General features: G+C 41.8%; 1 protein-coding gene across 4 annotated transcripts in view; it reads right to left on the bottom strand.

Moving 5' to 3' along the window:
• Positions 1–14,306, bottom strand: part of EGF (epidermal growth factor) — a 108,833-nt gene that overhangs the window by 78,938 nt on the left and 15,589 nt on the right. For all 4 annotated transcript variants that reach the window (XM_014571590.4, XM_006119278.5, XM_014571589.4 and 1 more), the window contains exons 3-6: positions 13,633–13,832; positions 12,174–12,355; positions 9,729–9,959; positions 6,802–7,001 (exon numbers count right to left, since the gene is read on the bottom strand). In XM_014571590.4, coding sequence (XP_014427076.3) covers positions 6,802–7,001; positions 9,729–9,959; positions 12,174–12,355; positions 13,633–13,832 — 813 coding nt within the window. The remainder of the gene's footprint in view (positions 1–6,801; positions 7,002–9,728; positions 9,960–12,173; positions 12,356–13,632; positions 13,833–14,306) is intronic.

Raw genomic sequence — 14,306 nt, forward strand, 5'->3', positions numbered from 1 at the left:
GGACGATAAATAGAGTCAAGAGTAGACCTCCAAATAGGTGATCCACCACAATAGCTATATATACAACCAGAGCATACATAGAGGGATAAGATGGGCAAATGTTCTTAAAGGAACTAGTATCTGTAAAATAAGGTTTTTCCATTTTCTACAGATGGGAGGAAGAACCTAATTGCACAAAGGTATGGCTGGTGCAAGCAGCCAGGTCAGACAACCCTGTGTCAACTGGAATGCCAAATGGGCTATCAGCTGCCAGTAAAGATCCTGAATCAGCAAATGTGGACAGGGCCTGGAGAAGGGCTTTGATTCCCAGTATCCTATGATAATGCTGAAGCAGCTTTCCTGAAGAACACAGCACAGCATCAACAAGCAATGCCTGCCTTTGCCACACTGGAGCCAAAGAAAGAGGGACAGATAAAGACCTTATTAGAGCAATTTATCCACAATAACAACTGCTAAAGGACACAAAAGGCAAAAAGTATCCGAGTTAAGCTAGCAGTTGAACTTTAGGATTACAAAAGCAGAGTCAATTGTGATTCAGTGGCAAATAAGCTTCTGTTTGCTGCCCAATATACTGTTGTTATTGGTCCCCCGTGAATCCTACTGAATAGACAAAGATCTCTCTCTGCAATTATTTTAACTCCATTACTACAGTTAACTTAGTAAAGCATGTTGGGACTCAGTTTGCGTGAAAGATGGAATCTACTTTAAACTAACATGCACTGTACAATAGTAGATGGTATGTTATTAAATGGGACGCTACTTCTCTATTGGAAGTATAGTGCTTTGATCTCAAAACAGCAGTCCTCAAAGAGGAAGACAACAAGCCCATTCATTGAACAGACATACAAAGCGGCAAGAATTTCTAAAAAATCCATTTTTACACATACAGCAGTCAGATACTTAGGATCAACTTATCTAGCTCCAATATCTAAGAACTATATCAGGTGTCATATAACTAAGAATCCCTGGAGTTTACAAGGAAACCAAAAGCAAAATCCAGGTGAAGAATAAAAGGCAGCAATGCGTGATGATGTGGGGCCCAATTCTCCTTCTGCAGTATATAAGTAACTTCCAATAAAATTAATGGGAGTTATGTTCTGCCGAGGGAAGATCTAGCCCTTAGCAGCTTCTGTTTCAGTAGAGAAAACACCATCTGTGATAGGATAAGAACATCCACTTCTTCCCAGGACACACAGAGAATCAGCTTAGAGATTCTGCTCTAAGTAGCTGAGTATCATTATGTTCCAAACCAAAAAGAGAAAAGCAGGAAAATCAGACAGCTCCCCATCACAAATGTAAAGTAATTAATTAGTTTAATAAACATGGGGCACTCAGGAGGGCAGCAGTGAGGGAGATTTCCAAAGGTTTCTTTTTTTTGTATCCTTAATGCCATTATTTTCAGAGAGTGTCTAGAGATAAGAAAACAAAGCCAGGAATGAATCCTATAACTAACTGAGTAGAACCTTTCTGAAGGACAGAGTTGGGGTAGGCACTACAGAACAGATATCTTTGAGTATAGCAAATGGAGATAAGGTGCAATTACAAAATGATTGATCACAAGTGCTGTCCCAGAGGGCAAGGAAGCACTATGCCAAGAAAATGTGGTTACTTACAACAAAAGACCAAATGTTAGAGATCTGGCTTATAGAATCAGCCCATAGATAGTTAATTCAATTCACAGCCTTGGGTTCTTTTGGCCTGTAATGCTACAGGGTGCCCAAACAACCCTGGCAAAAATCCCACCCACTTCCATATGCATCTGGCCAGAAAATAGCACCTCTTCCCCAAAAACCATGACCTACGTATTTATGAACTCTAAGCTTGATTACTGCAATTCATATCTAAGAATGAAGCCACATGCCTAGCTAACCCTCCACCTGGGACAAAATGCAGCAGTCTCTTTGTGTAGCAACACAGGTTGTTGTGGACACCCCAAGCTTTGTTTCCAGTACTGGCTCCACACAGAGTAGAGAGTACAGCTCCAAGTCTCTGATACTCATATTTCCAAGGCACCACTGCCTACTTCCCCTTTCATCAGCATGAGCTCTCAGAATGACTACATTCTAATACAGGGGTGAGGAACCTCAGGCCTGGGGGCTGTCTGCAGCCTCCAGCTTGCCTGGATCCAGCCCCTGAAGCTCAGCACTGGGGAGCCTGCGCTGGCACTCCAGACTCCCAGCCTCCCACCTGCAGGGCTGGAGCACACAAAAATTTAAAAGCCTGCCCCCCATCCAGGCTCTGGTGCGCAAGGGAAATGTGAAGAGTGTCTCCCTCCTCTGTCAGGGGCTTCTCACTTGTGTGAGGGCTCCCAACTGATTTTTCTGGGGATCAGCAGCCCCGACCCAAAAAAGGTCCCCTCCCCCATTCTAACAGAATAATAAAAGAACGATAAAGAACAACAACAAGAAGGTCAAGGAAATGACATTGTAAAGAGAGGTCATTTTCCTCACATTACCGATGGCTAGTGACTGATCCTGATTTTAAAATTCAGTAAGGGATGTTTGTGCCTCACATGTTTATAAAAACAGGCTGGGTAGATTAACTGAGCCCAGCAACATGTTATTCAGACAAAAACATTGCCTGAAGCTGGTAAAAAAAAAATCTGTCACTATTATGGACACTAGTTCCTTAACCATTAAAATTTAAGTGCTACACATCCTTGCTTACTATACTGCATTCAGCGTACACACACACAAAAACCCCACACACCACCCTGAACTTCCCTCAAACAAAACCCAGTTATCCAAATATCCTTTTTAGGGAGAGGGGTTTTCATGCTGCTTGAGCTGTCTGTGCCCAGCTCTCCTCAGCTGCTGAGGCTTCTGTAGCTAGGACAGAGCGCTCACAAGCTTATTTTTATCTCCCAAACTATTATTTTTGGTTTAATCTCCCTAATCTTCTTCTGGGATTGCCTGTCCCTTTATCAGGCAAAGAATAGCTGTACTGTTGCTGTTGCTGAACGTGAGTATGCAATCACCCCCACACGCATGCAGCAAACAACCCTTATGTGACCACACAGGCGAGAAAAAGCTCATGAATAAGCTCTCTTGTACTATTTCCAATTCCCTTCTAAATTCTACCACGTGAAAAAAATAGCCTAACAATTGTAATCTCACATGCTTTATTCTACCCAGTCATAATATGGAAAATGCTGGCCAACTGGTGGAAAGGCAAATTGACAATGACTATTTAATCTAATGTGAATGAAGATGTTGGTTCAGGTTTGGTTGGAGGTGTCAGAATATGACCTGCTTGTCTCATAGAGATTAGCAACACTATGACTAGCTTCCACTGGACCTTTTAAAAAACATCATGGAAATATGGCTATTGGTCTCATTTTAAAACAATGAATCACTTTCCATTTCTGATTTAAGGGCAATGGGAGTTATAGATACACAGAACCTCTGAAAACCAAAACATTTTTATTTAGGTGTCTATGTATGGCTTTCGGAACCTAACTTTAGATACCCATATTTGAAAATTCTGGCAATAAACCCTAATTTTGGGCTAAGTTTTGCATGACACCAATATCCCTTTGATCAGAACCATACTCAGAGGCAGGGAAGAGAGAGATAATTAAAGATGAAAAGCTAAAATCAGCCTTTGAAACGTTAGTACAATGCTGACAGTCAATAAAATGTTAAGTAGAAGTGGGCAAGTATTCCAGAGAGGTTGTACATTTATCAGCAGCTGAATATGAAACTATTTCCTCAGATTCTTTATCATGTGGGGAGAAAGACTTTGCCCCACAGAACAAAGTTGTTGCATCAGGAGGTTGTGGTATTTACAGCATGACATTGTGGGAGTACATTACCTCAAATCCAAAGCCAAATTAATATTCAGTTAGTCATGAAAGAAACACTCATGCCAAACTCAAGATTGTCCTGTGAAAGAAAAAAGGGGATGGTAGAGGTCTTCTCTCATACCAGTCACTAAGTATAAGGGGAAAAGCTTGCAGCATGTAACCCAGATTTGGTCTTCGGCAGGAGTTGTAGTAGATAAACATTTCCTTTCAGGTACTTTTGTACCTGAGGAGAACTTACGTGCCATCTGTGTTACTGTTTTAAATAAGGTTTGATCATTCACATTTAATGCTGTGTTGCAGCAAACATTGACTTAGCCTCCACAGGGCATCCAGTTAGAGCCTTCATGCTCTCCTCTCCAGGTTGCCTGTGGTAAGATCCCCTATAAATCTCATTTGTGCTCTGGGCTAATTAGTCTTCTCAATCCTGATTCTTGGAGTGGATAAGCTAAGCAATGCACATGTAAAAAGCTTCATCTGGATTGGGCAAGGTAAGCTTCTTTTTCTCCCCATGTACAATAAGAAGCGATTGGGAAAAGAAAAAAAACACATTACAAGTACCACGTACTTTCATGCTTCTACCCAAGTTGCCCTTGCAAAGCTGCAGACAGCATGAAGCATTTAAAAATGCTGGCCATGTATCCGCTAACACAAGCATGGGAAAAACTTGTTTTCAATTGAAAAGTGGATACTGAAAAGCAGTGTACACTCTGGGAGGGAAATACATTTATGCTCCTATGAGAAAAGTAAAAGGGTCAATAAGCTTTACATTATGTACTTTGCCTCAAGGGAATGCTTATAATAACCCAGTTGACAACTCCTGGAATTCATACGTCTGCAGTTATAAACTAGCATTCTTGTTTCCAGGTTCTTCTCCCTCCTTCTCCCACATACGGATATGCAGACACATCCTATTAATACCAACTCAGGACTTAGTTACATCAGGCTATGCAAGATGCTGACGCTTCTCCCTCTGAACCACAAACCTACCCTAAACTTGGCGTGTGTGTTTTCAAAGGGAATGCTGCAGTCTGCAGGTTGGAACTCTCTGGTTCAGCACCCTCAGGACCTGACCAGTCTTGAATGAGGGGATTTTGCTGGACCAAAGGAGATCACTCCCCTAATTGCCCAGGTTGCCCCAGCCCTGTTGCTGCCCCAGCCCTCTGTGGTTCTCTAGCTGCCACCGGCTCAGCTTTGCTGGGGCCAGAGTGCCAGGGCCAGAGCTCCCTGGCTCTGTGACTGGAGCACCACAGCTGCCTGGCTCTGTGGTCGGGGTGAAGCCTGGAGCGCTCTCTGGCTGCTGCAGGGGCTGGCGCTCCCCAGCTGCAGAGTTCCAGCTCTGTTCTGGCCCCAGCAACTGAGGAGCTCCAGCCCCAGCAGCAGCCAGGGAGCCCTGGCCCTGGCCCCAGCCCCAGCTCTGGCCTCTGAGCTCTGGCCCCAGCGCCAACTGCAGAACTCCAGCCCCGGCTGTGGAGCCAGGTGGCTGCAGAGTTCCGGCCCCAGCAGCAGCCAGGGAGTTCTGCAGCTGCTTGATTCTGGGGCCGGAGCTCCCTGGCCACTGGGGCCAGAACTCCCCACTGTGCTGCCTGCCCCCACCTCCAGCACGGGACTCCTGGCTGAATTGCCAGCCCCCGCTAACATGCTCTTTCCCTGCCACCAGACTTCCCGGTTTCTGGGCTTTGTGGTCCAGAAACATCCATGGTCCTGCCAGACCATGGGTGTTGCTAGACCAGAGTCCCAGATTAGTACAACCTGTACCAGATTCAAAGTAACATGTTGTGAAAATCCCTGAATACAGGAACTGGCTCCTTTAAGGTCATGGATGGATGTTTTATTTTCATGCAAGCACTTGCCATTTGATTTTAATTATCCCTACTGCAGCAGGACAAATGTTTGAAATGAAATTTAGACATCTCCACGGGAAATACGTCTTGTTAATGATCTTGGTTTCTATTACCCCATAACACAAGAAGGGGGAGTGGGTCCAAATATGACGTTAGGTGGAGTGAAAGGACAGAAGGGTTAAAAGAAGGACAAGAGAGATTAAGTTAATAAGCGTCATGGGGTGGTTACTAACATGTGTTTCAAGAGGGTTCTTTTACATTATAATCTTTGCTAAGAAACACTCTGTGTTCCTCTTACTCCTGCTTACTAAGTTGCTCAGAATCTCATGTTCTTCACCTTCCATGTGCTCTTTAGGACTACACAGTGTCTTCGCAGGTCTCTGATTTGCCACAGTTTTGCATTGGAGGTAGTTCCTTATACACTTGTACAAAATAAGTGAAAAATACCACTGCATCTAACTAGTAACAATTCACACCCATTTTGTCTAGGTATAAATGACTACATAAGGTGTAAGACAGTGGAAAGTCAGGCCCCGTTTTCTTCTTATCTCTGGGCATTTATTGTGTACCCACCACTGTGGTATTTAGGCACTATGTTGTGCTGGTGGGCAAAGAATGACAACACCTGTGTTATACCTTCACTTACATTCATCCTCTCATCCCACAGTAAAATATCCATAATGCAATCACACTTTGAGGTGACTTACTGTAAGTCACGCAGACTCACACCTATTGGTTGGATATTTCATAGATTTCTCAGAACAATTTAGGATTGTTAGTAAGGTACTGTATTCAATTATGTCTTAGAATGAAAAGTCCAGAAGGGAAAGCCTACAAGGGAGTTGCAAAGGTGTATCTTTGAAATATTTAGGAATATGGGGACACACACAGAACAATTAGTTCACGCAGATGTTCTTATTATTAAATTAATAGGATAAATTAATAGGAAGTATGCAGTGAACAATCTAACTGAAGTTCCTGTTAAAGTCATGTATATATTTAGAGAAATGCTGGCCCTGCTGCACTCCATGAGAATCTTTTCATCAACTTCAAAGGGGTCAGACCTCTTCCTGAGGAAAAGTCTATCCTGAAAAGTCAGATGGAGTGTGTGATAATACACTTATAAACATAAGAATGTCATTATGGGTGACTTACCAAAATCTTGAACATCTGTTCTTGTACCAGGCTGTTTAAATGGATGTACCACTTTTATTTCAGTAGGTGGCAAAAATGGTTTCAAGCTGATTGTGACTATAACCTTCCCTGTAAATTTATTGGCTCTCCAGATGATGCCAGTTTTCAGCTCTGAATAGTACAAGTGCTCCGCAAACAAAGACATGCCAAATAAATGGTGTCTGGAGTGAAGAGGAAATAACAAGTAAGTGACTTTGATTTCATGCCTACTCAATCATTTGCTTAATGTCTCCTGAAAACATGGAATATCTGCATCATCAACGAGGGGCAACCTAGACTAGTGAGTGGACTGCATGAGTGGCCCTCCTCCATCTTTGGGCTGCAAGATTGTCATAACCAAGATGGTCTCCTGGGTTACGGTAGTTTTGCTAACTGCGCTAGTGTACCTAGAATTTGCGGGGTGGGCCGACTGAACTGCAGCTACACTTGGATTGGATGCAGAAGATACACACGGTCTCACAATGCTGTATGCAATCAGCACACACCTCACTTCACATGCCCTTGCTTTAAGTGCGTATCACTTTTGTAATATCATAGGAAAACACCTATGTGGATGAAAACCAGCAGAATCTGGCAACCCTGTGCATGGACAATGGTAAACCAAATGTCTCACAGGCCACACATAGAACCCCAATGGGACGCACATGGCTCTCGGGCCACAGGTTGCCCACCACTGACCTAGATCAACCGTGTTTGCTTCAAATACCCTAATATACTTTTTATCAGAAATTAAAATGTATGACCATGTGATTGAGTGGTTTGTGAGATACAGTGTGACAACTGAAATGTCACTTACACCTCCAATGGAATAACGCATAACATACTGCACATACAGTGGGGCCACCCGAACAATTACTAACAACTCCTGCAGGTTGCGTGAGTAGTTGATCAGGACTGTCACAGAGAAAATTCTGGTAATTGTGGTGAATTCTGTTGAACCCATGGCTTGAAATGGACAACCCATTGTGTCTTGTGCCTTTGTGGAAGGAGCTATGTCTATTAAGCATCCCCATTTCTCTGACATACTACTGATTTCTATTACCTCTTCAGGAGCAAGAGAGAGGCTGGAAACTCTACATTGCTGGCTAGTAAGAGCAGGATGCTGGCTTCCGTTTCCCAGCATATACTTTAGGGGAGGAGGAGGAAGGAGAATGCCCCTCCTGAGCTCAAGGGAAAATAATATTGCCCTAGGGAACACAGGGAAACAAAGGGGGATTTGAGGACTGGGTTGACAAGATATGGGTAAATTCAGTGGGAGCAGCTGAGAGAGATTTCAAAGTGTCCAGAGAAACTTACATTTAATGGTAATTGGATGCATACTGAAACATAGCACTTTATTTACATAAAACCTTCCGATTTCTAAACCTACAGCCGTAACAGATTATGGACCAGACAGGAGTTGTCTGAGGAGTATATTAGGTATACCAGGATGTGATACAATCTTGTCTACAACAGAGATTTGCCCCACTGCAACTTCCACTGGTGTGAGTCTACTGATATAAATTGCAATGATGCAGGGCATCCATACTAGGTATCCTTTTTATATGTATTATTGCAATGTATTTCAACAATTATCCTGCACCATTGCAGCAGCTAAAGCCCAGATATTTTACATGCAGACAAACACCTAGGGGGATTTTTAAAAGTGTCCCACTGGGTGTATATCTGCATCATTAGGCATCTAAATACCTTTAATAATCTTCTAGATAACTATCCCACAGTTCCTAGAAGACCCCCAGCATGGGTATCTTAAGACAGAAGATACAGACTTCCTTAAATCTACAGTCTTGGTTTTTCTTCTGCACTTCTTAAAGTGCATGAAAAAGGAGCTCAGTCTAGTACAGCTCCTAAAGTGTCCATCACTTGGGAGCATTCACCCATTCTCAGGAAGTGTACAGAATGGCAGGGGGTAGGGAAAACAGTATTTGGCTGGAACATAAGATGGGGAAGTAGTAGAAGGACTGATGTACCAGGACCCAGAGGAGCGGACAGTTGGTACTGAAAGAGGGGATTTTCCCCTAACATCTTGAGGTCAATAGGTGAGAGGAACCATTCCTAAGCAATTCCTGCAGTGTGTCGAGATAGATCTTTGCTTATACAGACCTCACGGAGAAGTTCATTAGAAAAAAGTAACATTCTGGTATAGTAACAGGAGTGCAACTTTCTATTCATGTTGCAGTCAGTACATTACCACAGAGTGGCCTTAAATCAAGCAAAAGGAACATGCACATGTGCTTGCCATACCAACATTTTCCAGTGTAAACCAGGCTTATGAGGACCATAATAACAGACACACTCATTGTAACTAGGTCTTTTTCTCTGTAACTGGGCATAGTAATAAAATCAGCAGAGAAATGGACAGTATGTAGATCTAGTGCTTCTAGGGTCAGGAAAGCTTCCTGAACCATCAGCTGAAGGGGACAGCAAGACTATATATATATTGATCAGACAGAAGAGGAAGACAAGTCTGGTGGTCTGACCACTGACTGGGAGCCTATGTTCCTGGGTTCTCTTTTTGCCCTGTGACCTGGGGCAAATCACTTCTTTGCCTCAGTTTCTTTGCCTAAAGGGAAGAGCTAATAATAATTCATACATACCTAGCAGGAGAGTCCTGAAGATTAATGGATTGTCATTTGCTGAAAGCTCTGAAGATGAGAAGTGCCCAGGAGCAGTATTATTCAGACAGCAGCGAAAATGGGTTATGTTTACTCTATTTTCCTATATTCTTCTAGTTATAGATTGGCTATTCTGAAAATGGTGTGCCTTTTTATCTATACTTTGTAATTGTTATCGTTTCCAAACTCAAAGAAGAAAAAGATGAAGACGCCTTTATCTGATCTAGCCCTAAAAATATTTAGTTTCATTCTATCCAACACAGAAAAACTTACCGGGCAGAATGTATGGGCAAATGTATAGAGCCACCGTTATAGTCACATGACCCAATGCGTGACACATCTTCCTCACTATCATACTGAATCCAGAAGAGTCTCGTGTCAGTAAAATCCAATGAAATGGTCTTTATTTTTTCTGTGGTCCTTAAAACACTTCTCATGTCAGTTCCATCGACAGTTGCTCTGTGAATGCTGGATAAAGCGCTGTCTGAAGACCAAAATATAGACCTACAGGAGAAAAAGAGTCATATTTTTGAAGAACTGTTTGCAAAATAGAGCAACATTTAGTGCAAATTATCTGTTTAGTCCTCTCTTTTCCGGGATTCCTCATTTTTATTACAGTACTCCCAGAACAGAAACACCTAATTCAAAAGCTGAGCAACACCAAGGTATTTGTTGCACGAAGGAAAAGTCAGATACACAGAAATTGACTACCAGAAGCAGAATGTTTACAAATATTCTTCTTCAATACTTGTGCAGTATCGCTGGAAAGTCCACAAAAGATATCTGTGTGAATTTGAGTCTTGCTCTTGATAGATTGTTGCCATTTTCTTTACCCCTCTTAAAGACCCTTGAGGCTCGGCAAGGCTCTCTGTCATTTAGGCTAACAGTTTTAATACATTTGTTGCTTATTGAAACCAGATTGCCTGACAACCACTTGAAGTTCACCTGGACAACAGTGCACCTCCTCTTACTTCCCATAACATAAGAACTAGTGGTCACCAAATGTAATTAATGGGTAGCAGGTTTAAAACAAACAAAAGGAAGTTTTTCTTCACACAATGCATAGTCAACTGTGGAACTCCTTGCCAGAGGATGTTGTGAAGACCAGGACTTTAACAGGGTTCAAAAAGGAACTAGATATATTCATGGAGGTTAGGTCCATCAATACTTATTAGCCAGAATGGATAGGAATGGTGTCCCTAGCCTCCATTTCTCAGAGTCTGGGAATGGGTGACAAAAGAGGGATCACTTGATGATTATCTGTTCTGTTCACTCCCTCTGGGGCATCTGGTATTGGCCACTGTCAGAAGACAGGATACTGGGCTAGATGGACCTTTGGTCTGACCCGGTATGGCCCTTCTTATGTTGACCTCACTACATTAATATTAATACAACACCATCAGGACTTTCAGAAAAGCAGAATGTGCTATAATATAAATATGATCTGTAAGAAACTAGACTTCTAGGAGGACCTAAGCCGTATTAATAGCTAACTAGCCTGACAGGGCAGCATGTGAGTAATACTTTAAAATAAATTCCTAGTGGATCACTCATTGGTGTATGTATATACCTTCGTCTCCTCTCAGAGTTCATAAAAGTTTAGCAAATATATTTCCATTATTCCATTCATAAAATGTTTCTATGTGGATTTAGGCTGGAAGGGTACAAGGACTTGTGAGCACCTCCTAATCAGTAAATTGGACATTCAGTACAGAAAAGAAATGATCTGCCATTCAGTTTTTTAAGTCACACTCAAACAGCAGCCCTGTGAGAAATATAGATATTGCTGGTTCGCATGAAAAGAAAGTTAATGTGTAAGTACAAAAGAGGAGGATACGTGAGCTTTAATATTTAAATGTCTTTGCAAAGGTGATGAGAGGCCTCAGTATATAAAAAGCTCTAATAAAATACGTTATTGACATATTCTTTTTAAAACTACCTATGAAAGAGCTGAACAAGGTCAGGAGAAGGCAGCACAGAATATTCACTGTGATGCTACGAATACAAATCTCTCTTCAGAAAAGCCAAATCTCCATGCAGGGATGCATCTATGAATGGCTGTCTATGTAAATTGTCATGAGCCTAGAAAAGCTCTCTTATCCTGTCCAAGACACTAGCATTTATAGAACAGTAACAGCAATCAATAGCTTTGCAAGTGGCATTCAAGCTAACCAAAATCAGAGGCAAACATAATAGAAAGGGGGGAGGCGGAGAAAACCACTAGAGTTTTAGCTTTTCTTTAAAAGTCACTTACTTTCAAATAAGTATTATATGCTTAATAAAAATTGTGTCATAGACTGGAGCTTCTCAGCATTTTCAGGCATCATTCCTGCTTTGCCAAGTAAAAATAAAACTCATTCCCTTACATTCTCCACCTCCATCAGTTGAGGCATCCTTGGCTCCTTCCCTAACAACAATAGCCTCATCTTTCCTCTCCTCCTTGAGCTAAATCTCCCTCATCCTGTCTTGCAATTAGAGCTCTCCCTTCTTTAATGAGTTGAAAGGTGGGCGTGTCAGTCTCTGTGTTGGACTCCAGGAGGCTGCTGCCACCTGCCACCCTTTTTATCTTTATTTGTGTTCTTGGGGTATTGCAGCAATCATTTGACATTTGAACAATATACTGTATGCAAACTGTTCCATTAGCCTCCAGGAAGCCATCAGAGTACTTGATTTACTTTGATACTGATTCTTGGAACTTATAAATGCAAGCAGAGTTACCTTTTCACAGGGTCAACAGCAATACTTGTGGGATGACCTATGTCCTTTAAAAGGACTCGGGAATTATTTCCATTCATATCAGTTGCTTCAATAGTTGCTTTCTGGTGGTTGGCCCAAATAATATCTTGATTTATCCAGTCGATGGCAAATCCTGAAACACCTTTTTCAATGTAGCATAGTCTCTGTCCACAGAAATTAAAAACATAATATACAACCCACATTACCATTGTCACCAAGCAAAACAGTGACCTGCAAACACATTGAGATTTCCATTTAAATCCCTTGGCTGTCTTCGTTTTAATAACACCACAGAGACTGGATTTCCTTTCTTGATTTTTAATCACCTTGATTTGTGCTGCATTTCTCCCTCTCCTTCACCTACATCTTTAAGCGCAAACCACTGAGTTAAGTCATTCTGAGCAAGGATGTGCTGTTCTCAACTGAAAATAGATAACACTGGGTATCTCAGTGTTGCCTAGATTTTCCTTTTTTCCTACATTTATTTCCAAAGCTATAAAATATCCATTCACACACCGAAAAAGCCCTAATCCTTCTCGTCCCTGCATGCAGGATAAGGCGTGCATGCAGACATAGGACATGCAGTTCATTGCAAAACTGAGAGCATCTTGGGTCACGGAAGCACTGAAGTTCCTTTTTCTTTGCTACATAATCTAGGCAGACATAGAGCATTATACAGCACTGTTTGGGTACATCTACACTACAGCGCAATTTTGGGATACTTCTGGTATCCCGAAATAGTGTTTTCCACATCTTGACAGCGTGCCCCTTATTTCGAAATGTAATCAAAATAACGGGCGTGCTATTCTGATGTCCTGGTAAACCTCATTCCACGAGGATTAAGGGACTCGATGGAATAGAGCTCTTTTTTGAAATAAGGTATACAATTTGCATAGCTCAAATTGCATAGCTTATTTCAAGCTAGTGCTGCAGTGTAGACATACCCTGTCTGAGCAAGAGGGTAACACTTGTGGCCACATGACCCTTGTTCTCAATTTGTCATTTCAAAACAAAAAGTCAGAGGAGTTATATGCATTCTCTTCATATTAGCCATCCCCATTTCAAATGGACCATTTGGATTTCTGAAAAACACTATTTGAAAAAATTCCATAATTTCAGTGATCTATTCAAAGCTGGTAGAAATTAGTATTGTCTGCAAGAACAACAACCCTAGATGTGTCTGGACTTTCTCTCCTTAGCCTTTATTCTATTGCTTCCCCTCCCATGATTGCAACGGTCCTGTATTGTGAAAAACAATGGGTTAGTAATGGGGAGGTTTGTGTTTAGTTGGCTGACAAATCTACTATGCCAGGGATACTACACTAGAGTTGCAAATTGGTAAGCAGAAACTGCACCACTATCATCTGAAGTGGTGCCCCTCACATCAGATATGTCATTAGGCATGTTTTCTTGGAGAATTCTATGGAAATTACCACCTTACCTCTTGTTTTGTGCCATTCAGGTACACTCGTTGCAGAAGTCCTTTTTCAGAGTCCACCCAATACATTTTCTCATCTTTGTAATAAAAATCTATGAGCACTGATAGGCCAGCATTAGCAACTAGCCTTTCATGATTGGTCCCCTCTCTATCAATTCTAAAGATCGCATTTCCATGACTAAAAATTAGGAATGGTGCAGGATCTGAGGGGGGAAAGAAATGTGGTCATACATGGATATTTTCCTTTCATTACACTACATTTTTTCAGTACTGTGCCAGTTACAGAGTTGAGAAGAACTTATAATATTCATACCTCTCAACAGTCAGCATTCTAAGGGTCACTGCCCATCTTAGTCTCAGACTTCCCTGTGTTTTACACAAATGTAATGTCCCCTCACTTTTTAGTGTTGACAGTCAGTTAAATAAAAAAATCACAGACTCATGAAACTGAGAACACAATGTTATGTACACTAAAAGCTGGAATCCCACCCCCATTTTAAGCTTCTTGTATGAATACTATTTTTGGTGACCCTCATTTTGGGTCTTAGTGAAACCGTGCAAGGCCACCTTTGAACTTTAGCATGTGATGGGAAAATCAAAACAGAGTAATTATCAAGTGAAGCCAAGATTTCCACAAATTGAAGTGCCTACTTGTCTGCTGTAGCATACCTGTTAGA

The sequence above is a fragment of the Pelodiscus sinensis genome, chromosome 4, assembly GCF_052426305.1.
Source record: "Pelodiscus sinensis isolate ZL-2025 chromosome 4, ASM5242630v1, whole genome shotgun sequence".
NCBI lineage: Eukaryota > Metazoa > Chordata > Testudines > Trionychidae > Pelodiscus > Pelodiscus sinensis.